The 24101-nt window shown below is 57.7% G+C and overlaps 2 protein-coding genes across 3 annotated transcripts; one reads left to right on the top strand and one right to left on the bottom strand.

Annotated features, from left to right (window-relative positions):
• Positions 1-10705: 10705 nt before the first annotated feature.
• LOC119567615 lies at positions 10706-13481 on the bottom strand. Its single transcript, XM_037914233.2, has 5 exons — positions 13343-13481; positions 12553-12624; positions 11742-12089; positions 11523-11645; positions 10706-11204 (listed from the first exon to the last, which is right to left on the bottom strand). The coding sequence occupies exons 1-5, from the start codon at positions 13407-13409 to the stop codon at positions 11131-11133; spliced, it is 684 nt and encodes a 227-aa protein (XP_037770161.1). The 5' UTR covers positions 13410-13481; the 3' UTR covers positions 10706-11130.
• Positions 13482-14854: 1373 nt separating this feature from the next.
• On the top strand, positions 14855-23938 carry LOC114018541. Of its 2 annotated transcripts, XM_043527915.1 has the most exons (7): positions 14855-14979; positions 16285-16614; positions 16901-16972; positions 17371-17718; positions 21795-21917; positions 22109-22134; positions 23087-23938. In XM_043527915.1, the coding sequence occupies exons 1-7, from the start codon at positions 14913-14915 to the stop codon at positions 23195-23197; spliced, it is 1077 nt and encodes a 358-aa protein (XP_043383850.1). In that variant the 5' UTR covers positions 14855-14912; the 3' UTR covers positions 23198-23938. The 2 variants fall into 2 exon arrangements, with proteins under 2 accessions (XP_043383850.1, XP_037770156.1); XM_037914228.2 differs by lacking the exons at positions 21795-21917; positions 22109-22134; positions 23087-23938 and adding exons at positions 17797-17919; positions 18238-18733.
• Positions 23939-24101: the final 163 nt, after the last annotated feature.

Raw genomic sequence — 24101 nt, 5'->3', positions numbered from 1 at the left:
ATGCTCAATCGGGAAGGAGGCTCGGAGGCGGCTTCCCGCGGGCTCGTTACTCTGGGCAAGGCAGGGCGGTCAGCGCGCATGCGCATTAAGCGCCCACGCGAATAATGTGCAGTCAAGGGGAGGGAAAGCTGGTTGCACGCATGCGCACTCAAGAATAATCCCTGTGAGAGGGAGGGGTAGACGGATGGTTTCACTGGAACGCAGTGAAACCAAGCGAGTGGGCGCACGTGTCGCCGACTCTGGAGGGAACCGAAACTGAAATCAGGCGCATGCGCACGCCGATGGCCCACCGAGGGGTTAGCACAGCGCATGCGTACGTATCCTGCGCCCCCCCCCAACTACCTCTCTCACGCCCCCTAACGGCCGCTGCCTGGCAGCGCGAGGCACCTGTCCCCGCCGCCTTCTGTCGTTGCGGCCGTTTAACTAATTTGCATATTTCCCAGCGTGCCGTTTCCCCTCAAACCCCGTCATATAGCGTCTTTTTTACCCATTTCAAGGAGAAAATTAAGAAAAAAAATTAAAAATATTAGCGGCTAAGAACTATGTGATGTTACCCAAATTTCACTTCAGTAACTAACAATATTTTATCTCACCCTAAGCGCGTTATATAGTCGAAATACACCTAGGAATTAAGGTCTAATTAAAATATTCATAATGAATCTTTAGGGGACTAGTTAGTTTGCTAACCCCACACACTTGGTGCTAATTCACATTCTGGTGAGGGATGAGCAAAACGGGCCCCATGGCGTACAGCGCGGCCAGCAACCGGGCCCCATGGCGTACAGCGGGGCCAGCTACCGGGGCTGCCCCCCAGTGCAAAGGAGGGAGGAGGGAGCTGACCCTCCCCTGCCCGTGAGGCTGAGGGGCACTAACCCACCAGTGCAAAGGCGGGGGAGGAGGGAGCTGATCTTCCAGTGCAAATGGGGGGAAGGGGGCACAGACCCTCCAGCGACGAATGATCTGCCCCCGTGCAAAGAGGGGAGGGGGCAGGGGGTGGTGGTGTCCTCACGGCTCTGTGGGTCCCAGCCCCCTCTCGCGGTCCCCGGTGGGCCCCAGAGGGAGCTGCTGGCCCCGGGGGCCGCCAGAGGAGGGCAGGTGTCCCGGGGCAGCTGGGAGCAGCAGGACCACCCAGGGGTTTCCACGGTCAGGGCGGAGACCGGCGCGCGGGCAGAGCTGGAGATGATGGGGGGCAAAGGGAAAACGGGGTGAAGACAGAGAGTGCGTAGTACGGGGGGGGGGGACAGAGCTATAGGCTACGCAGGCCCCTAGCGCCGCCCTGGGGCAATGGGGCCAGTCCTGGCTGCCTGGGGACAGCGCCCCCCGCTCAGGGCCAGATTCGCCCGCAGACAAACCAGCCGCGCACCTGGACCTCGAATTGGTGGGGGGTGGCCCCGAAAATTACAGGCCAGCGTCCTCCTCCTCACCCCACCCAGGGGCTCTGCCTCCCCACGGCTGCACCCTCCGACCGGGCACCGCACCCCAAACCTGGCCTGCCGCGGGGGGGAGACTTGGGGTGATGGTGGTGGAAAGCAACCCCGCCCCCACTCACCCCGCAGTGGGGGTCCTGTCCCGTGGGGCTGGGCCTGGCTCCCCCCACAGGGGCTGCACCTGAGTGACGGGGGGAGATGGGATGGGGGAAAGGGGGAAGGGTCAGAACAGAATCGAGGGCAGAGCCCCCCACAACTGTCCCCTCATCCCTGCATCCCAATGGCCCCTCCCTGCCCCTTACTCTCCATTGGCCCTCCCCTCCCCCTCCATCCCAATGGCCCCGCCCTGCCCCTTACTCTCCACTGGCCCTCCCCTCCAAATAGCCCCTCCCCCTCCATCCCAGTGGCCCCGCCCTGCCCCTTACTCTCCACTGGCCCTCCCCTCCAAATAGCCCCTCCCCCTCCATCCCAGTGGCCCCTCCCTCTCCCAATGCCCCTCCCCTCCCTGCCTGTCCATCGCAGTGGCTCCTCCCTTCCCTCTTCCCACGGCCCCTCCCCATCCCTCCCAATAGCCCTGCCCCCTCCCTGCCTGCCCCTCCCTCTCCCATTAGTCCCTCCCCCACTGAATAGCTCCTCCCTACCCATCCCCGCGAATGGCCCCTCCCCCTCCCTGCCCGCTTTCCTATTAGCCCCACTCCCTGCCCCTCCCTCCTGCTGGCTCATTAGCCCCTCCCACTCAGTGGCCCCGCCTCCTTAGTCTCCTCCCCACCCAGAGCCACGCTGCTCCCGGGCTCCTCCCTTTCCCTCACTCACTCAGGTGGGACAGCCAATCACAAGACGCTGCCGAATGGGTTCTTGTCACTAGTTGCCGGGGGGTGAGTGGGGCTGAAGCGGCGGAAAATGGGCGGGGGAGCAGCGCGAGGTGACAACGGCCGCTGAGAGCGTGAGGGGGGAGAGGCCAACTGTCCCCTGAGGGAGTGGGGGGCGGGGCCTGCTGTCCCCTGAGGGAGCGGGGGGCGGGGCCAACTGTCCCTGAGGGAGCGGGGGGCGGGGCCAACTGTCACCTGAGGGAGCAGGGGGAGGGGCCAGCTGTCCCCTGAGGGAGCGGGGGAGGGGCCAGCTGTCCCTGAGGGAGCGGGGGGCGGGGCCAACTGTCACCTGAGGGAGCAGGGGGAGGGGCCAACTGTCACCTGAGGGAGCCAGGGGAGGGGCCAGCTGTCCCTGAGGGAGCGGGGGGCGGGGCCAACTGTCACCTGAGGGAGCAGGGGGAGGGGCCAGCTGTCACCTGAGGGAGCCAGGGGAGGGGCCAGCTGTCCCCTGAGGGAGCGGGGGGAGGGGCCAACTGTCCCTGAGGGACCGGGGGGCAGGGCCAACTGTCCCTGAGGGAGCGGGGGGAGGGGCCAGCTGTCCCTGAGGGAGCGGGGGGGCGGGGCCAACTGTCCCTGAGGGAGCGGGGGGAGGGGCCAGCTGTCCCTGAGGGAGCGGGGGGCGGGGCCAACTGTCCCTGAGGGAGCGGGGGGCGGGGCCAGCTGTCCCCTGAGGGAGCGGGGGGAGTGGCCAACTGTCATCTGAGGGAACTGGGGGGAGGGGCCAACTGTCACCTGAGGGAGCGGGGGCGGGGCCAACTGTCAGGGTCAATTCACCCCCAGCCCCCAGCCCTGGGTTCCTGCTGGCGCCCGGCTCACCTGGGCTGTGGGTCTGAGCAGGGGCGGCAGGTGAGCATGGGGCGGCTGCCGGCCCCAGCCTCCATCCTCCTTACCCCCCGCCTGACTGTGCCGGCTGCTGGGGCTGAGCTTATTCCTCTGGGTGACTCCCCTCGGGCCGGAGAACCCAGGAGTCCGGGCTCCCAGCCCCCCTGCTCTAACCACTACACCCCACTCCCCTCCCAGAGCCAGGGAGAGAACCCAGGAGTCCTGGCTCCCAGCCCCCCTGCTCTAACCCACCAGCCCCCACTCCCCTCCCAGAACCAGGGAGAGAACCCAGGAGTCCTGGCTCCCAGCCCCCCTGCTCTAACCCACCAGCCCCCACTCCCCTCCCAGAGCCAGGGAGAGAACCCAGGAGTCCGGGCTCCCAGCCCCCCTGCTCTAACCCACCAGCCCCCACTCCTCTCCTAGATTTGGGAGTCCAGAACCTTTTGTCATGATTCAGTTCAGGTCTGTGCAGAGCCCGGCATGAAAGGGGCCCTGATTTTGGTTGCGGGGCGAAATCTGTGCAGCACCTGGTGCAACAGGGTCCCTGATCTTGGTCAGAGGGGCCTGTGCCGTGCCTGGTTCCGTGGGGCTGGGAGTGGGGCTGCATTTGTGACTGTGTTACTCGCTGCCGTCTCTGTGGCAGGCCGGAGCGCGCCGAGCGGCTCGGGGCTCTGTCTGCACTTGAGCTCCTGGGTGTCGTGGCGACAAACAGGAAATTCAGCATCGGGCGAGGCCGCAGCTTGTGCAAAGGCAGCTGCAGGCGGGGCGGGGGGTGATTTACAATCAGCGACAGAAGTGTTGGAGTCGGGGCCGTGTGCGACGCACAAACAACTGACCACGGTTTCCGTCCCACGAGCTGGAGTCGACCTCCAGGCGCTCAGCTTGCAGAGCCAAAAATGCTTCTAGCAGAGCTGGGTGCCTGGGGGGAAGGAAGCTCTGGCCTTTGGTGGGAAGATGCTTGCTGCAGATTTCATCCTGATCTTCCCGCACCTTCCCACGTCGACCTGTTACAACGGCAGGAGCCAGCCCCTTGTGACACCGGCAGACACAGGGCTGCTCAGGCGGGGGCTGCTGCCCCCGGCACATTTCGGGGATCATTAGCCCCCCAAACAGCCCAGCTTTGGAAGCTTCAGCCTGCAAGAGCAGCGCGGCAGAATGACCCCCTGAGATCGTTCCCTGCTGTCAAGAAACAAGTGTGAGCTTCCACCACCACAGATTGTGTTCAAATGACACTGACAACGTCCCCATTTCCCCCACTCTCTATTTCTGCAGTGAATGGCCGTGCCCCAGCGTGGTCATCTATCCATTTAGTCCCACGACTCTGGGGGAGGCTTTCCTTTGCCCACAATGGGCTTTGGGTCAGGTCCATGGGCTGTGGCACAGAATCACCGATTTGATAAAGAAAAGAACCAGAAAACAACCCTATAATCATGTAAAGCTGGCTTCTGTCTTTTTTCTATGCTTATCTGTCTTCTCTCTAAGGTTTATGGGTAGAAGGAATGTGAACTGTGTGTAACCTGTATTCCCTGTTTTGGGGAAAGAATTCCTTATACAGATAAGCCTCCATGTTCATACCTACCCCAGAACTTCAAACAGACTAGTTAACCGGTTTGAACTGGAAGAGATATCACAATGTATGTTGAACCAGGCTATAAAAGCTCATCTCTGTCCTTTGTTCGGGGCTTCGCCATTTTCCTCTGTGAAGGAATTGGTGAGCCCTTCAGCTGTCGTACTTGCTAGCATTAAAGTGCCTCACTTTATCAAAGAGCCACGACTCTGTGTTTTGTTTGGCTAATACAGAAGTCCAGGGAAGGCTACCCTCCTAACCCTAGACGGGAGGGGAAACCTTTTTCCCTAACAGATTCCTCTGTGAATGCCGGGATTTCACCAAATCTCCCCAGAGTGGGGCTGCATTTTTCTAGGACCTTTTCTCAGATACCTTTTGAGGCGCTGCTGCCCTTGACTGCTGCCCTCAAGGAGACATTTTGCAGTTGTCTTCTACATCTCCTTCTCATCCGGCTGGTAAATATTTGTAGCTCCTGTTGTGTTTTAATATTTCTGAGGGCACAGGAGAGTCTCACAGACTTAAGGAGCACCAGTGGATTTCATTGCGGTGCTCTTTACTCTCTCCAATCCTTCTAGCTACTCACTAGAAACCTCCTTCCTACTGAATCCTTTGTATTTATCATCACTATTTGTATAAACCTTCCGTGCACAGAAACCCGAGCCAATCTGAACAGTTTGTAAGATTTGGCTGCCAAAACTTGTTCGTTATAGGTCAATGCTGCTAATATCCAGCCTTTATTAATACTCTAGATAGTGATTCTTTCTAAAGGTACAGACCAATATGTTCATAAAAAAAACTTTGTTTCAATGAACAGATTGGGCTACCGTGGGGCTAGCTTTTTAGTGACTTTGGGCTATTCATGCAGTAGAAATCTGGCAACCCGATTCTGCCCAGTCTGTTCCTACAAATCCCGTAATCCGCCACCTCATGGCGCTCTTCACTTTAGCAGGAAATTTATTCGCTCGGGGTGCCAGTTTCCTGAGTTGAAACGGGCCCGGGTGTAACACACACACTGCTGGAGTTTGGAAGAATTTCGGACGTGGTTTTCTGTTCTAAAATTACACATCATCTGAAAATTACTTGGTGTTTCCTTTTTTTATATAGGAATTAGCTGACAGGAGCACTGTGTCTAATTTCTAAGTTATTATCTGCAAAAAAACCCTAGATTTTTCAGGTGCGGGATCCATGGGCACACCTGGAAAACAGAACGAGAGTGTCACTGAACCTACTGGGAGGGGGGGAAATGCTACAGGGAGCCCTATAAATACCAGAGAGAGAGGGGGGGGGAGAGAGATTCTGATTCCCCCAGGGAACAGGTCAAAAATGAATGACCCAACCACCGAGCAGCCCCGGGTTCGATGTTCCAATGTTCAATCCAGTCTAGTTGATGCTGGCTCCACATTTCCTGTTTGTGATGCGTTAGAGGTGCATGAGGGGATCTTGAGGCAGGAGGGATGGACGGACAGACACTGCGGGTGGGAAGGATGGGTCGAGACCGCAGAGAAATGGGGAGATCCTGCAGAAGGAGGTGGGTTAGAGTGGATAGATGGGTGTGCATGGGGCTAGGCAGACAGACACGGAGCTAGGGGTGGGGTTAGATGAAAGGATGGGTACAGATCTAGGGATGGAGCTGGCGGACAGATGTATAGATAGATCGGTATGGATGCTGTAGGGATGGAGGATGGACAGACAAACAGTCATAAATGAAGTGGTGGGGTGAGATGAGTAGATAGATAAGGATCTAGACTCAGAGAACAGATGCAGCTGGATCTAGGGGTGGGGTAGATGGACGGATGGACAGAGATGGATCTAGGGATGGGGCAGGTGGACAGGATTAGCCAGGATTTATTGCTCCCAGGTGGGAGTGAGGAGGACAATCCAGAGGACAGGGCTCAGGGCTGGCAGCGGCTCCATGGTCCCCGCCCTTTGGGCGACTCGGTGGGGCCACATCAGCTCAACCTCAGCATCCTCCGGAAATGTCACCTCTGGGGGGTGGGGGGTGGTGGAAGGGTTTGTTTTGAGCACCTCTGAGACGGCTGCAGCGAGAGGCCGGGGACAAGCGATGGATGTGGGGTGGCGGGGGGTGCTATGCACAGTGTGAGGGGCTGGCTGGTGAGTGTGCGTAGCTGCACCCCACTGGGAGGGAAGTGGGGTCTAATGCTGGGAGCGGGGCTGCAGTGGGGCACAGTCTGGGAGCCAGGACTCCTCCGTTCTCTCCCTGGCTCTGAGACGGGAATGGGGCCTAGTGGGTACAGTGGTGCTGGGAGCCAGGACTCCTGGGTTCTGTCCTCAGTTCAGTGTCTCATCTTGGGCCATGTTCCTTCCCCTGAGGGAGCGGGGACGGGGCCAGCTGTCAGGGTTGATTCACCCCTGGCCCCCAGCCCTGGGTTCCTGCTGGCGCCCGGCTCACCTGGGCTGTGGGTCTGAGCAGGGACGGCAGGTGAGCATGGGGCGGCTGCCGGCCCCAGCCTCCATCCTCCTTACCCCCCGCCTGACTGTGCCAGCTGCTGGGGCTGAGCTTATTCCTCTGGGTGACTCCCCTCGGGCCGGAGAACCCAGGAGTCCGGGCTCCCAGCCCCCTCCGCTCTAACCACTAGACCCCACTCCTCTCCCAGAGCCAGGGAGAGAACCCAGGAGCCCTGGCTCCCAGGCCCCGCTGCTCTAACCCACCAGCCCCCACTCCTCTCCTAGATTTGGGAGTCCAGAACCTTTTGTCATGATTCAGTTCAGGTCTGTGCAGAGCCCGGCATGAAAGGGGCCCCGATTTTGGTTGCGGGGCGAAATCTGTGCAGCACCTGGCGCAACAGGGTCCCTGATCTTGGTCAGAGGGGCCTGTGCCGTGCCTGGTTCCGTGGGGCTGGGAGTGGGGCTCCATTTGCGACTGTGGTACTCGCTGCCGTCTCTGTGGCAGGCCGGAGCGCGCCGAGCGGCTCGGGGCTCTGTCTGCACTTGAGCTCCTGGGTGTCGTGGTGACAAACAGGAAATTCAGCATCGGGCGAGGCCGCAGCTTGTGCAAAGGCAGCTGCAGGCGGGGCGGGGGGTGATTTACAATCAGCGACAGAAGTGTCGGAGTCGGGGCCGTGTGCGACGCACAAACAACTGACTACGGTTTCCGTCCCACGAGCTGGAGTCGACCTTGCAGAGCCAAAAATGTTTCTAGCCCTCATGGGTGCAAAGAAATCTCTCCAGCCAGGGGCGAGTGGGACCCATGCCTGAGACTGCAGAGACCCTGAGCTGGTCGCTCTGGGAAGGGAGAGCTGCCCCAAGTGTGATCGGAGTGGGCTGGCTCAGGGGGGCTCTATCTCACTAGACCCCTCTCCTCTCCCAGAGCTGGGGAGAGAACCCAGGAGTCCTGGCTCCCAGCCCCCCTGCTCTGAACCCACAAGACCCCACTCGCCTCCCGTGTACGTCACCCTCTGGTGAGCATAAAGGGCCAATTCAGGTTTGATTTTCCAGGGTTCCTTCCGAAAATGTAACTCTGCCCAGCTCGAGCCCCACCCCGAGACCAGGTCAGAAAAATTGATGCTGTCAAAGCCTCTGGGCCGGATCCCAGCTGGTGTCAAGCAGCCGCGCGGCCACTGACCTCAATGGGGCCAGATCCTGAGCTTCTGGGAACCCGTTCCACTGAAGTCCGAAGAGCTACAGACGATTGACACCACCTGGGGTCTGGCCCTAGAGATCTCTGAAGAAGGACCACACCAGCAGCCCTGCAGGGGGCACAGTCCCCTCCCCAGACCCACCCACACCCCGTGGCGTATTTAGAGTTAGTGGGGCCCTGTGCTCAGCTTCATTTTTGGGGCCCCCCCCAGGACCCAGCCAAGAAAAAACATTCTCTCTTATCTCCCCCATCCCTGTTTTTCGTTCTTTTTTTTCTTCCTCCTCCTCCTCTAGTATAAGGAATAGGAAGTAAATGAAAATAAAGTGAGGGACCTCGATGGCTTTTGTCGTCGAACTTTTTTTTCACAGACCGCTTGAAAATTGCTAAGGGTCTCGGTGGACACTTAATGATCTTTCCAAATATTGTTTGTACCGTTAGCCAACTAGTGTAAAGTGCTTTGGATAAGAGAGCTTTATAAAAAAACCATTGCGGTGCGGGGTCTGGCCAGGAGTTACGGTGTGGGAGGGGGCTCAGGGTTGGGGTGTGGGGTCTGGGAGTTAGGGTGCAGGAGCGGGGTGGGGGTTGGGGTGTGGGGTCTGGGGTTAGGGTGTGGGAGGGGGCTCAGGGTTGGGGTGCAGGGTCTGGGAGGGAGTTAGGGTGCAGGAGCAGGGTGGGGGTTGGGGTGTGGGGTCTGGGGTTAGGGTGTGGGAGGGGGCTCAGGGTTGGGGTGCAGGGTCTGGGAGGGAGTTAGGGTGCAGGAGTGGGGTGGGGGTTGGGGTGCAGGGTCTGGAGTTACGGTGTGGGAGGGGGCTCAGGGTTGGGGTGCGGGGTCTGAGAGTTAGGGTGCAGGAGTGGGGTGGGGGTTGGGGTGTGGGGTGTGGGGTTAGGGTGTGGGAGGGGGCTCAGGGTTGGGGTGCGGGGTCTGAGAGTTAGGGTGCAGGAGCGGGCTGGGGGTTGGGGTGCAGCGTCTGGGATGGAGTTAGGATGCGGGAGGGGGCTCAGGGCTGGGGCAGAGGGTTGGGGTGCAGAGCGCTTACCTGGGGCAGCTTCTGTTTGGTGCGCGAGGTGCAGGTGGAGATGGGGGGGGTGCAGGAGTCAGGGAGGTCAGGGGGCTGGGGGTGTGTGAGGGGGGGTGCAGGAGTCAGGGCTGGGGTTGTGGGGAGGTCAGGAGCGAGGGCAGGGGGCTGGGTGTGTGGGGGCCTCACCTGGCCGCCAGCACCAGCCAGCAGCAGGAGCCCCGGGAGCCAGCAGGAGCCCGGCTCACCAGCTGGGCGAGCGCCCCGCACGCCGGGCCTCCAGCACGGCCCTTAAATGGCTCCCTCCCTGCTCTCCCCCGCAGCTTCTGCCCCCGCGAGGCTCCCCCCCAGGGGGTCGTGGACGGTGCTGGGCTGCCCGGCCCGGGGTCCCCCTGTAGTTGGGGGGCCCCATGCCAGAGCACTGTGTGTTTCATTGTAAATCCACCTCTGCCCACACCCAGGAGCCCGACGCCCGGAGCCGCAGGCCATTTCCGGTACCAAGGAGAACTATAACGGCAGCGGCCACTAGGGGGTGACAAAGCTCCCAAGTACCCATTGCTCCCCGGGGCCGCTCGACCGGGGGGCAGGGGGCCTCCTGCCCCACTGCCCGCGAGTTTTTGCTCAGCCAATAAGAACGCAGAGGTGTATCTGGGAAACAGAGTGAAAGCGTCACTGAACCTCCTGGGGGGGAAATGCTACCGGGATGGAGCTCTACAAATTCCAGCGAGAAAGAGAGAGAGACGATTCCACCAGGGAATGGGTCAAAAATGAACGACCCAACCACCGAGCAGCCCCGGGTCCGACGTTCCATCCAGTCTAGTTTATGCTGGCTCCACATTTCCCGTTTGCAGTGCGCTAAAGATGCACGAGGTGGGGGATTTGCCGACATACCTGCTCCCAGGACAATGCAGAGGACAGGGCTCAGGCCTGGCAGCGGCTCCATGGTCCCCGCCCTCTGGGCGACTCCATGGGGCCAGCTCAGCTCAGCCTCAGCATCCTCCGGAAATGTCACCTCCGGGGGAGGCCGGTGGAAGGGTTTGTTTTGAGCACCTCTGAGACGGCTGCAGCGAGAGGCCGGGGACAAGGGATGGATGCGGAGTGGCGGGGGTGCTATGCACAGTGTGAGGGGCTGGCTGGTGAGTGTGCGTAGCTGCACCCACTGGGAGGGAAGTGGGGTCTAATGCTGGGAGCGGGGCTGCGGTGGGGCACAGTCTGGGAGCCAGGACTCCTCCGTTCTCTCCCCGGCTCTGAGACGGGAGTGGGGCACAGTGGGTACAGTGGTGCTGGGAGCCAGGACTCCTGGGTTCTGTCCTCAGTTCAGTGTCTCATCTTGGGCCATGTTCCTTCCCCGCCCTGTCATTTATTTTCCACGAGGAATAACATGATTGTGAATAAAGGAATTTTCGCGTAATGGATTTTATTTCCACACATTGAAATATATCTATTTTTTGCAACACGTGTCTCTTTGAATCGGCAAATTCCTTCTGACAAATCAAGCCTGCTCCAGACCGGTTTTTCCTGTATAAACCAGGTACCTTTTCTCTAGAATTCGGTTTTCTCTGGCGGCTGACTCCATTACAGCGTGTAATTTACATTCGTAAAAGGAAAAATATTGTCCCACACAGAATGAATCTGGAGAAATATTTCCTTTTCTTTACTGTTCTTCTCACACCCAAGATGTAGAGGTCAGACCCACAGACAGAAGCAGAGGAGAGCGGAGAAGCCCCGGCCCCGCAGGAGCCCCCGGCAGGTGGCTCAGAGTCCAGCGAAGTCTGACGGCTTCTGAACCCGGAGCTGGGAAAATCCGGCCGGTGACTGGCCCCCTGAGTGGCTAAATCAGAGACACCTGCCCCGGTGCCGGGGGCGGCTTGGAGCCAGCACCCACCGCGGGATCCACGGGGACAGCTGGGAAACAGAACGAGAGCGTCACTGAACAGACTGGGGGGAAACGCGACCGGGATGGAGCCCAATAAATACCAGAGAGAGACTGATGCCACCTCTGGGATAGAGCGCAGGGGCTGGTTATACTGGGACCCCTCACGCGGCGCTGGGACACGGCCCCTCTGGAGTGGGTTGTGGGGCCTGGTTACATGGGGATCCCTCGCACAGTGCTGAGAAGCAGCTGCTCTGGGGTGGGGCAGGGGCTGGTTACCAGCCCGCGCAATGATGCCATGTAACCGTTTGGGACAGGAAGTGAAGGCAGAACCCGCGTGGAGCCGGTACCGTTCCAAGGCCGCAGGCTGAGGACGATTCCCAAGGAGAAGAGAACGACGAGCGACAGGCAGATGATGGCTCGGTAAAAGAGGGGCCCAAAGACTCGACAGAGCTCACGTTCCCCTGCAGCCCCTAGACAATAGAAATGAGGGGTTAGGAGATTCCTGGGATGACGCCCCCTCGAGGGGACAGGCCCTGTGCCCCTTTCCCTGCCCCCCTCACTCTCACCAGTCGCACTCTGGTTTCTCCGCATCACTCTCAGCTCGGTGCCTCCTCCCATCCCTGTCTTCCCACGGTCGAGTTCGATGCAGCACTGATAGAGGCCAGAGTCCCGCTCCTGCAGCTCAGCCAGGGTCAGCGTCGCCTTCCCCTGTGTGTGCTCATCCAGACTGGACACACGGAGCCGCCCCCGGTAGAAGGGGTGGTTAGAATCCAGCTCCAGACCCTCTCCGGATCCCCTGAGCCAAAGCACCTTGGTTCTCTTGCTGTCTCTGGTCTGAAAGGTGCAGCTCAGGGTCATGTTCTCCCCGGCTGTCATATGGAGGGACCTGGGCTCCTGGGAAACTCCCAGACCAGCTAGGGAAGAGAGAGAACCTGCATCATACACCGGGCAGCCCCGTGCGGCAGGATAGACCCGTCCTGGCCTTTAGAGAGAGCATCAGCCACTGTATTCCTGTGTGTAGAGCTAATCTTCCATCTCTCTCTAGTAGCAGTTTCTGTCTCTCTGTTTCCTGATTCTCCTTCATCCCTCCACCCATCCTCTGATCCTAGATCCATCCATCTATTGTTCTATCCTAGCTCCATCCATCTATAGACCCAGCTGGTCATAGACCCATCTCCAGTCCTAGATCCGTCCATCCAAACTTTCATTCCTAGATCCATGTCTGTCAATCCATTCATCCATTCTCATCCCTCGCTCCCTAGATCCACATCCATCTGTCTATCCCCAGGGAAGATCTGCAATCCCAGATGCTGGATAAATCCAGTAATTTGCTCACCTTATCAAGAGCCGTATCCCTGAGCTCTGTGGCAAACTCACCTGGTTTCTGGGCAGACGCTCCAACATTTGGGATCTGCACTCTCTTGCAACCGGCTGGAATTTCTGCGACAGCTTCGTTTGAATGAAAAAACAGGAGTGGGTGGGTGAGGATCTGTGGCCTGCAAGGTGTAGGAGTTCAGGCCAGATGATCATGATGGTCCCTTCTGGCCTTAATGTCTATGAGAAGATTTTAGTGCATTTCTGGTGGCCACCATCTTGGCCAACACCCTGTGGATTGAACTGGGGACCTCAAAATCTAAAAGCGCAAGTTGCTACAGCTTGAGCTAGAAGAGCTGGGGGAAGTAACCATTTGTATTCTGGGTAGATCAGCAGAGAATGTGATCTCTTAACTCTCACTCTCCAGTGAGTGACCCATTCAGTACGGAAATGAGCGATCCAGTCTGCACAGCAGCCCCGGGTTGGCTAATCCGATGTTAAATCCAGTCTAGTCGACACTGGCTCCACGGGTTCTGTTTGCAGCATGCTAAAGATTTGTGTGGGGAGCGAGAGATTAGAGACATCTCAGGAAGGGAGGGATAGATGCTGTGGGGAGAAGGATGGAGGGACAAGTATTGTCGAGGGAAGGATTGATGGAGGGAAGGGTGGGTGGATGGATACTGCACAGGGGTGGATAGAAAACAGAGGGGAGGGTGGATGGATTAGTTTAGATAGATGGGAATGTATAGGGATGGCTAGATACGGCTGTGGGGATGGGGAGGGATGGAGAGATGGAGCTGGGGGACTAGACAGACCGACCCCCAGGCTAGCTAGCCAGGATTTGCTGACATACCTGCTGCCCAGGTGGGGATGAGGAGGACAATGCAGAGGATGGGGCTCAGAGCTGGCAGCTGCTCCATGGTCCCCGCTGTCTTGGGCAGCTCCGCGGGGCCCGCTCAGCTCCGCCTCAGCATCCTCCGGAAGCATCAGCCTACGAGGGCCGGTGGAAGCGTTTGTGGTCAGCACCTCTGAGATGGGCCGGATAAGGGGGGGAGGAGAGTTAGGTGTGCGTCTGTGCTATTAAACGTGACAGGGGCCTGTGTACGTGTCTGTGACCATGTGCGACCCCTGCTGGCATGGATCAGCCCCGCTCCTCTGTGTGTCCTGGACCCCAGACCACCCACAGCTATGGGGGATTCCCCTCTACTCAGAGCTGGAGTGGCCTGTGAATCGGGAGCAGGGCGAGTGGGGTCCCCGTCCCCACACCTCCCTGTAGCTCCCCATCAGCCTTGGGATGTAGCAGAGGGTCAGCTGGCCTGTCTGTAAGGTAGGCGGGTTTGGCACTGTGTGTTTTATTGGGGGGGAGGTGGATGGAAGAGGGTGGAACGGGGCAGGATGGATGGATCGATCCGTCTTCAGCGCCTTCAGTCTGTCTGTCAGCAATTCATCCTGTCCATCTGTCTGTGGAGAAGGCCCTGTCTGCATCCACCCATCTCTCCGTCCATCCATCCATCCACCACTCCATCCATCTGTCTGTGGAGAAGGCCCTGTCTGCATCCACCCATCTCTCTGTCCATCCATCCATCACTCCATCCATCTGTCTGTGGTAGGGCCCTGTCTGCATCCACCCATCTCTCTGTCCATCCATCCATCCATCCACCACTCCATCCATCTGTCTGTGGTAGGGCCCTGTCTGCATCTGTCCGCCCATTGCTGTGTCCATCCATCCATCGCTCTGTCCATCTGTCTTTGGTAGGGTCCTGTCTCCATCCATGGCTCCATCCGTCTGTGGTAGGGCCCTCTGTCCGTCCATCCATCCATCCATCTGTAATACACTCTCTATTTGTCGATAGCGCTGTCCCCCTCCCCTCTGTAATATGCTCTCTCTCTTCATCCCGCACATCCCATTTTCCCTTTCCACCCCCGTCCCTCCAGCTCCCCCCGACAGTGGAAACCCCCCAGTGATCCTGTCACCGACACGTAGCTCCCAGCTGTCCCTGGGATAGCTGATCTCCTCCAGCGGTCCCTGGAGTCAGCAGCTCCCTCCGGGATCCACTGGGGGATCATTTCGGGGCAGTGAGAGGGGGCTGGGACCCACGGAGCGATAAGGAAACCATCACCACTGGGGGGGCCACAGCCCTACAGCCAGCGGCTGCGTCCGAGAGGCCGAGGGCCCGGGGGATGCAGAAATGAGCCCGTCCTGCTGTTGAACGCAACGCCCCTGGTCAGTTTCGCTTTCACACCCACCTGCCCACAGGCCCAGTGACCTCCTGGCTGCCTGGTATCTGAGCAGGCGCCTCCCCCCTCGCCAGCCACAAGAGTTTCCATCGCGCGCCCGGGCTGCTCGCTTGTCGTCCCTGGGTCCCGTCTGCTCGACAGTCCCGGTCTGCGACTCCTGGAGCGGCTCCCAGCCTGCGGAGAGCATGGGGCGGCTGCCGGCCCCTAGCATCATCTGCTTCTTCGTCTTCCTCGTCCCCTCGATAGCAGCTGGTGAGACAAGCTCAGAGTTAGGGGGGGACTGGAGATAGAATCCAGGAGTCCTGGCTTCCAGGCCCCTTGCTCTAACCCACTAGACCCCCACTCCCCGCCCACAGCCCGGGAGAAAACCCAGGAGTCCTGGCTCCCAGCCCTCCCTGCTCTAACCCACTAGACCTGCACTCCCCTCCTAGAGCCCAGGACAGAACCCAGGAGTCCTGGCTCCCAGCCCCCCTCCCCTGCTCTAACCCACCCCCACTCCCCTCCCATAGGGGTATGGAGAGATGGTTTCAGAATACATAGACAGCTGAGGACAGATGGATGGAAAGGGAGAGAGGGGAGGGGTGTTTAGGGGAATAGATGGATAGAGAGAGATGGAGTGGGTGTTTGGGGGTGGATGGATGAAAAGGGAGAGAGATGGAGGGGGGTGGATGGATGGAAAGGGAGAGAGGGAGGGGATGTTTGGGGGCGGATGGATAGATAGGGGAATACGTGCAGGGGTTGTACCGGGAGGGATAGGTTTATTCTAGAGGACTGTCTGGTCTACCATCGTTAAGCTTTAGACCAGCTTTGTCTTTAAAGCTTGACTCTCCTAAGTTCTCTAAAGTCCGCACGGTTACTTGCATTGCCTTGAAATGCGATGTGCTTCCCGGGGCTGCAGGCTGGGGTTCGTGGGTAGCGGGGTGTGGAGGGGAACGGGTGGTTCAGGTTAGCGGTGGATGCATGGCTACATGGACAGAACTGAGCATGGATGGAGGGAAGGCCAAATAACTGAGGACAGAGGGATGGACAAAGCTGAGGGTGGATGGAGGGAGGGAGAGATGGATGGATGGATGGAGCTGAAGACAGATGGACGGATGGACGGAGCTGAGGGTGGATGGATGTATAGGTGGAGCTGTGGACGGACAGACGGGTGGATGGATGGACAGACAGGTGGACGGACGGAGATAAGGTCAAACAGAAGGGTGGATGGATGAGAGAGCTGAGGATGAATGGATGGACGGACAGGGCTGAGGATGGGTGGGTGGATGGACAGATGGATCTGAGGATGGCTGGATGGGGCAGGGGATAAACAAGTGGATGGATGGACAGACGGACAGAGCTGAGGACGAACGGATGGACAGAGCCGATGGTGGATGGACGGAAAGTGCTGAGGACAGGCAGGTCTCGGGCTGGGTAGAGCGGTCGAGTGATAGATGATAGACAGACAGACTCTGCTGCGGGAAGGCCAGGGGGACAGACAGACGGACGCCGCCAGCACCCCGTGACAGCAGCGCAGTCCCTGCCCTCTGTTCATCATGTGGCTCGTTCTCCCTGCAGGTTTCGGGGTTCAGCAGCTGCCCCCCACGGCGAGCGTCCTGGCCGGGGGCAGCATCACCCTGAGCTGCACCTTCCACAGCCACAACCAGACCGGGATACAAGTCACCTGGGCCAGGGGCTCCCAGGAGGCCATCGTGCTGGACCCCGACCACCCCTTCTACCAGGGGCGGCTGGCCAAGAGCCAGCAGGACCAGCAGGGCCGGGCGGAGGCCACGGTGACCCTGTCGGAGCTGATGGAGAGGGACTCAGATCTCTACCACTGCTACATCACCCACCCGCAGGGCGAGCAGGCGAAGGGCACGGGGACCACCCTGACTGTGACTGGCAGAGGTGACTTGGGGGGCTCGGGACATGGGGTCTATCCTTCTCGGGGGTGCCGGCTCTGATCTGGGCCCAGGGCAGGGACTGGCTGGCTCAGGAGGGTGGGGAATGGGGCATTTCCCCTCTAGGGGGTGCCAGCCCATGAATCTCCTAACCCCTCATTTCTGTTGTCTAGAGTCCCAGGGGGGCGGGAGCTCTGTTCCCAGAACAGCCAACCCGGGGCTGCTGGGTGGTCGGGTCATTCACTTTGCATTGACTGCGCTAAATTCTTCTCTTATGTTTAATTCAAACGAAGCTGTAACAGAAATTCCAGCCAGCTGCAAGAGAGCGCTGGTCCCAAATGTCGGAGCATCTGCCCAGAAACCAGGTGAGTTTGCCCCAGAGTTCAGGGTAACTGCTCAAATGACTGGATTTATCCCGTCTCCAGCATTGCCGCTCTTCTCTGGGGGTAGACAGAGCAGTGTGGATGGAGAGCGGGAGGGACAGAAAGGGAGGATGGATGTAGAAAGAAAGGGTGGATAGGTAGCAGGATGGATGGATGGCTCCAGGACTGGAGAATGGATGGACCGAGGGTCAGGGGATGGATGGATGCACCAAGGAGAGTCCAGGAACAGAGAGAGACACGGCTACGGAACTAGAGAGAGGTGAAGGTTTAGCTCTACACACAGGAATACAGCGGCTGACGCTCTCTCTAAAGGCCAGAACGGGTCTATCCTGCCGCACGGGGCTGCCCGGTGTATGATGCGGGTTCTCTCTCTTCCCTAGCTGGTCTGGGAGTTTCCCAGGAGCCCAGGTCCCTCCACATGACAGCCGGGGAGAACATGACCCTGAGCTGCACCTTCCAGAACAAACATGGCAGCAGAGCCAAGATAATTTGGCTCAGGGGATCCGGAGAGGATCTGGAGCTGGATTCTAACCACCCCTTCTACCGGGGGCGGCTCCGTGTGTCCAGGATGGACGAGCACAGACAGGGGAAGGCGACGCTGACCCTGGCTGAGCTGCAGGACCGGGACTCTGGCCTCTATCGGTGCTGCATCGAACTCGACCGTGGGGAGACAGGGGTGGGAGGAGGCACTGAGCTGAGAGTGATGCGGAGAAACCAGAGTGAGACTGGTGAGAGTGAGGCGGGCAGGGAAAGGGGCACGGGGCCTGTCCCCGGGAATCTCCTAACCCCTCATTTCTATTGTCTAGGGACTGCAGGGGAACGTGAGCTCTGTCGGGACTTTGGGCCCCTCTTTTACCGAGCCATCATCTGCCTGTCGCTCATCGTTCTCTTCTCCCTGGGAATCGTCCTCAGCCTGCGGCCTTGGAACGGTACCGGCTCCACGCGGGTTCTGCCTTCACTTCCTGTCCCAAACGGTTACATGGCATCATTGCGCGGGCTGGTAACCAGCCCCTGTCCCACCCCAGAGCAGCTGCTTCTCAGCACTTTGCGAGGGATCCCCATGTAACCAGGCCCCACAACCCACTCCAGAGGGGCCGTGTCCCAGCGCCGCGTGAGGGGTCCCAGTATAACCAGCCCCTGCGCTCTATCCCAGAGGTGGCATCAGTCTCTCTCTGGTATTTATTGGGCTCCGTCCCGGTCGCGTTTCCCCCCAGTCTGTTCAGTGATGCTCTCGTTCTGTTTCCCAGCTGTCCCCGTGGATCCCGCGGTGGGTGCTGGCTCCAAGCCGCCCCCGGCACCGGGGCAGGTGTCTCTGATTTAGCCACTCAGGGGGCCAGTCACCGGCCGGATTTTCCCAGCTCCGGGTTCAGAAGCCGTCAGACTTCGCTGGACTCTGAGCCACCTGCCGGGGGCTCCTGCAGGGGCGAGGCTTCGCTCTCCTCTGCTTCTGTCTGTGGGTCTGACCTCTACATCTTGGGTGTGAGAAGAACAGTAAAGAAAAGGAAATATTTCTCCAGATTCATTCTGTGTGGGACAATATTTTTCCTTTTACGAATGTAAATTACACGCTGTAATGGAGTCAGCTGCCAGAGAAAACCGAATTCTAGAGAAAAGGTACCTGGTTTATACAGGAAAAACCGGTCTGGAGCAGGCTTGATTTGTCAGAAGGAATTCGCCGATTCAAAGAGACACGTGTTGCAAAAAATAGATATATTTCAATGTGTGGAAATAAAATCCATTACGTGAAAATTCCTTTATTCACAATCATGTTATTCCTTGTGGAAAATAAATGACAGGGTGGGGAAGGAACATGGCCCAAGATGAGACACTGAACTGAGGACAGAACCCAGGAGTCCTGGCTCCCATCACCACTGTTCTCACTAGGCCCCACTCCCGTCTTAGAGCCGGGGAGAGAACCGAGGAGTCCTGGCTCCCAGACTGTGCCCCACCACTCTAACCATTAGACCCCACTTCCCTCCCAGTGGGTGCAGCTACGCACACTCACCAGCCAGCCCCTCACACTGTGCATAGCACCCCCCGCCACTCCGCATCCATCCCTTGTCCCCGGCCTCTCGCTACACCCATCTCACAAGCGCTGATCACAAAGTCTTCCACTGCCCCCCACCCTCCTGTGGTGACATTTCCGGAGGATGCTGAGGCTGAGCTGAGCTGGCCCCATCGAGCCGCTCAGAGAGCGGAGACCATGGAGCAGCTGCCAGCCCTGAGCACCGTGCTCTGCATTTTCCTCTTCATCCCCACCTGGGGAGCAGGTATGTCGGCAAATCCGGGCTAATTTAATCCATCCACCTGCTCCATCCCTAGATCCATCTCTGTCCATCCGTCCCCCTACCCCACCCCTAGATCCATCTCTGTCTGCCTAGCCCCACGCACACCCGTCTACCCACTCTAACCCACCCTTCCTTCTGCAGTATCTCCCCATTTCTCTGCAGTCTCTATCCATCCCTCCCACCCGCAGTGTCTGTCCGTCCATCCCTCCCGCCTCAAGATCCCCTCACACACCTCTAACGCATCACAAACAGGAAATGTGGAGCCAGCATCAACTAGACTGGGTTGAACATCGGAACATCCAGCCCGGGGCTGCTCGGTGGTTGGGTCATTCATTTTTCCATTGATTGCGCTAAAGTGTTACATATCTTTTTTTAATTCAAACACAGCTGTTTCAGAAATTCCAGCCGGCTGCAAGAGAGTGCAGATCCCAAATGTTGGAGCATCTGCCCAGAAACCAGGTGAGTTTGCTGCAGCGTTCAGAGTAACTGCTCTTGTTGGGGTGAACAAATGACTAGATATATCCAGTCTCCAGCACTGCGGCTCTTCTCTGGCGATAGACAGAGCAGTGTGGATGGAGAGCAGGTGCGATAGAAATGGAACATGGATGGCTGAATTGACAGCCATGGATCTAGAAAGAAAGGGTGGATAGGTAGCAGGATGGATGGATGGCTCCAGGACTGGAGAATGGGTGGACCTAGGGTCAGGGGATGGATGGATGTACCAAGGAGAGTCCAGGAACAGAGACAGACACGGCTACGGAACTAGAGAGAGGTGAAGGTTTAGCTCTACACACAGGAATACAGCGGCTGACGCTCTCTCTAAAGGCCAGGACGGGTCTATCCTGCCGCACGGGGCTGCCCGGTGTATGATGCAGGTTCTCTCTCTTCCCTAGCTGGTCTGGGAGTTTCCCAGGAGCCCAGGTCCCTCCACATGACAGCCGGGGAGAACATGACCCTGAGCTGCACCTTTCAGAACAGACATGGCAGCAGAGCCAAGATAATTTGGCTCAGGGGATCCGGAGAGGATCTGGAGCTGGATTCTAACCACCCCTTCTACCGGGGGCGGCTCCGTGTGTCCAGTCTGGACGAGCACACACAGGGGAAGGCGACGCTGACCCTGGCTGAGCTGCAGGAGCAGGACTCTGGCCTCTATCAGTGCTGCATCGAACTCGACCGTGGGAAGACAGGGATGGGAGGAGGCACCGAGCTGAGAGTGATGCGGAGAAACCAGAGTGCGACTGGTGAGAGTCAGGGGGGCAGGGAATGGGGCACGGGGCCTGTCCCTCTAGGGGTGCTGGCTCCACTCTGGCCCCAAGGCAGGGGACGGGCTGGCTCAGGGAGCGAGGAATGGGACATGGGGCTGGCTCCAAGCTGGAGTGGAGATCAGGAATATCTGAGCGACGATCATGCTGGGGGTGGGGGGGGGAGTGTCAGGTTTATATGGAACGATCTCCCTGCGATTTGAGGCAGTTTGTCTGCCGAGTTGTTGCTAGCCGCAGCTCTGGTGTGTCTCACATCCTGTCAGTGCCTCGGGGTGAGGGAGGTGGTTAGAAACCCAGACCCCCACTTCTCCCGTGCGCTCAGAGACGTCTCTCTCTCTGTTCTCTCGCTATTGGCCCGGGTTGGCTCTGAGCTCTGTGGCCTGCTGCAGGTGAGGTATGACCCGGCCCTGCTGACTCACTGTGGGAAGATCAGACTCACACTGGCAGCTGCGAAGGGCCTTTTAATAAGCGCTGGTGGAGACTGGGGGAGTTTTCTTGCGGTGTTTGTTGAAGAGGAAATTGGTTGCTTAATGCAGGGGTGAGTGAGGGACACACACGACCCCAGATCCAGAGACACAGAGAGGCGCACACAGCCCCAGAAATCAGACACCCACAGCCCCATAGACACACAGCCACTGACCCAGAGAGAGACCAGAATGGCCCCGTGACCCACACGACCCCACCACGCTCTCTGGTGCGCCAGTCTCTTGAGATTCGCTCCCGTTGGTCCCATGTATGAATGGAGGTTGCTGGCCATTAGCCCAGACCCCAGGAGGGCAGCTGGCCGCTAACACGCTACACCAACCGAACCGGACCCTCCTCTGTGGCCTCCATTTGGGAGCAACTCCACAGACATCACTGGTGTCACTCCAGATTCACTGAGATCAGAGTCCGGACTGACTCCATTGGTGTCAGTGGGCTCACTCTGGGATCACCCCAGAATCACTGAGATCAGTATATGGCCCCAATTCCCTTGGCATCAGTGGGGTCACTCTGGATTCACACTGGGGTCACGGAGACCAGAATCCAGACTGGACTCCATTCACTGCCATGGAGTTACTCCAGATTCACTTTGGGAGCTCTGAAATCAGAATCCAGCCCTGACTCCATTAGGATCAGCGGAGTCACTCTGCATTCACACCGGTATGGTACCAGTGAGATCAGAATCCAGTGCAACAAAAAACACCAGAAATGGCTTCCTAGGGCTCTTCCCAGGAGAGAACTGGGAACATTAACATCCTTCCTTTAATTTAGACGACAGAAAGGAATCGAAGCGGGATACCAGCACAGAACTCACCATCTACAGAGCCACGATTGCTCTGGCAGGCATCAGCATCATCCTCTTAGTTACCACCCTCCTGCTGCGCGGAAGCAAAGGTATTTACTCCTCCTCCCATGCTCACTCCATCTGCCCATTCTTTCTGCATTCAAAATGTACTTCTCTTCCGTCCCACTGGTGTAAGGGGGAATGGGAGCCTCCGACCTACATTCTCCAGTCCTCTGTTCAGTTCGTACACCTCCATTCATCTCCTCGAACAATAACCCATGCCTCCTTCTTTCCTCCCCAGACACCCAACACCAGCAGCTGGCAAAGGTGAGACCATGAAAATTGGAGCCTGAGTTTAACTGGGTGGCAGTGTCGGTTTCAAGACAGTGCTGACGCGTGGTCCCTGTGACTCTGGTAGAAACCTGACCAACGGAACACAGGAGAGGGTTAGGGGTTCTTTAGCCTTTAATATTACAATCACAGAAGCTGCAAAAGAGTACCAGATTATCTGTCATCTAGACCAGTGGTTTTCAACACCGAGGGCTTCAGTGGGTGCATCAATTCATCTCGATATTTGCATAGGTTTACAACAGGCTACATAAAAAGCACCAGCAAAGTCAGTAGAAACTCAAATATCATACAAACAGTGACTTGTTTATACTGCTCTATACACTCTATGCTGAAATGTAACTATAATATTTATATTCCAATTGATTTCTTTTCTAATGATATGGTAAAAATGAGAAAGGCAGAAATTTTTCAGTAATAGTGTAGCTGTGACACTTTTGTATTTTGATGTCTGATTTTGTAAGCCAGTAGTTTTTAAGTGAGGTGAAACTTGGGGAATGCGAGACAAATCAGATTCCTGAAAGGGGTACGGTAGTCTGGAGAGGTTGAGAACCACTGATCTAGACAGACAGACGTGCACATGGGGATAGGCAGACATGTACGTACGTACAGATCAGGGTGCAGAAAGACAGGTGGATAGATCAAATCTCAACTCGCAGCCCCTCTGCTATTCCAGCCCTGGGCTCCCTTCTCCGCACACAGCTCTGCCGGTGCCTCTCAATCCCAACCTGTAGCCAATTGCGGGGGTCCCTCTGGGGGCTCAGTCACACCGGTGTGGGGCTATGTGTGCTGGGGACAATAGCACACACAAATCCCCCACCACAAAGCCAGGGACCCCATTTTACCCACTTCCCCCTGAAATGCACTAAAGGGGCTGGAAAGAGGGCAGCAGGAGATGGAGCCCTGGTGACTTGATTTGTGTCTTCAACAGGGGGACAGCAGAGCTGGGGGTAACACGAGCGAGGATCTGCAGTACACCGAAATCACTTTCAAGGCTCCGGCTCACACAGAATACGCCTCCATCCGGACCCAGCAGCTCTGAAGAGTCAGATCTGACTGTGCAGCAAAGGGAGAGGCAGGGAACGGCAGGAGATCCCTTCATCAGACAACCTTGGAGGCATCTCCCAGGGTTAGTGCTCGCTTAGTCAACGTGCTGAGCCTTTTGCTTCTGGACAGCTACTTACAGATGACCGTAGGCATATATGTGTGAGGCTGTGGGCCAGATCCCCAGCTGGGGTCAATCATCTGTTGCTCCATGGGTGTTGATGGGGCTAGATCCCCAGCTGGTGTGAACTGGTGTCACTCCTCTCACCAGGAGGGGAGGCAGAGTTCAGCCCGGGAGCCTGGCCCACAGGAAAGGAGGCATCCAAACTTCCAAGTGGTGCCCCACGGGAGTTCAGGTGCCTCATTCTCTACGAGGCAGGCTCCTTGGAAGAACTACATCTCCCATGATGCACCATGTTCTCTCTCGGTGCAGGGAGGGTGTCGTAGGAGTCCCTAGCAGGGATGCATCATAGAATATACACTCTGGCCCAAAGAGAACGAAGCTTGGAATGACAACTCCTATACAGCCCTGCTTTGAATCAAAACAGTTCGAGTTTTGAGATTTTTGCCACAAAGTTGAAATTCTCTGCAGAAAATAATTAATGAGTATAAAATTTATTTGTTGAAATTTTCTCTGAAAAAAAAAATCCTTTTCTCTCCATCAACTCTAAAGCTGAGATTCCTTTTTTTTTTTTTTGCTGCTGCTGCCTCTTTCTTGAAAGAATAAAACTGGCCAGCGAAAAGACATTTCTCGGTCACGACCAACTTGATGGCTTCCGCTGGGTGTTATATATAGACACGCAGTGGGCTGTGAGTGAACGAGTTTCTGTGTCTTTATCAAACACAAAATCAAACAGACCGAGAGCGTGAGGTCAGGGTTTGTGAACGAAGCACAGAAAGAA

Source organism: Chelonia mydas, chromosome 14 (assembly GCF_015237465.2).
Source record: "Chelonia mydas isolate rCheMyd1 chromosome 14, rCheMyd1.pri.v2, whole genome shotgun sequence".
Classification (NCBI taxonomy): domain Eukaryota; kingdom Metazoa; phylum Chordata; order Testudines; family Cheloniidae; genus Chelonia; species Chelonia mydas.
Note: the sequence above shows the minus strand (reverse complement) of the source record. Positions and strands in the feature narration are given on the sequence as shown.

What these genes read in the sequence shown, in the direction of transcription:
- LOC119567615 (XM_037914233.2), bottom strand. Translation starts at nt 13,409, where the DNA reads ATGGAGCAGCTGCCAGCTCTGAGCCCCATCCTCTGCATTGTCCTCCTC. An exon ending in CATCCCCACCTGGGCAGCAG is followed by an intron (nt 12,625 to 13,342) that starts GTATGTCAGCAA and finishes ATTCAAACGAAG; the next exon opens with CTGTCGCAGAAATTCCAGCC. An exon ending in CAGCCTGCGGCCTTGGAACG is followed by an intron (nt 11,205 to 11,522) that starts GTACCGGCTCCA and finishes TCTGTTTCCCAG; the next exon opens with CTGTCCCCGTGGATCCCGCG.
- LOC114018541 (XM_043527915.1), top strand. Translation starts at nt 14,913, where the DNA reads ATGGGGCGGCTGCCGGCCCCTAGCATCATCTGCTTCTTCGTCTTCCTC. An exon ending in CCTGACTGTGACTGGCAGAG is followed by an intron (nt 16,615 to 16,900) that starts GTGACTTGGGGG and finishes ATTCAAACGAAG; the next exon opens with CTGTAACAGAAATTCCAGCC. An exon ending in AGCATCTGCCCAGAAACCAG is followed by an intron (nt 16,973 to 17,370) that starts GTGAGTTTGCCC and finishes TCTCTTCCCTAG; the next exon opens with CTGGTCTGGGAGTTTCCCAG.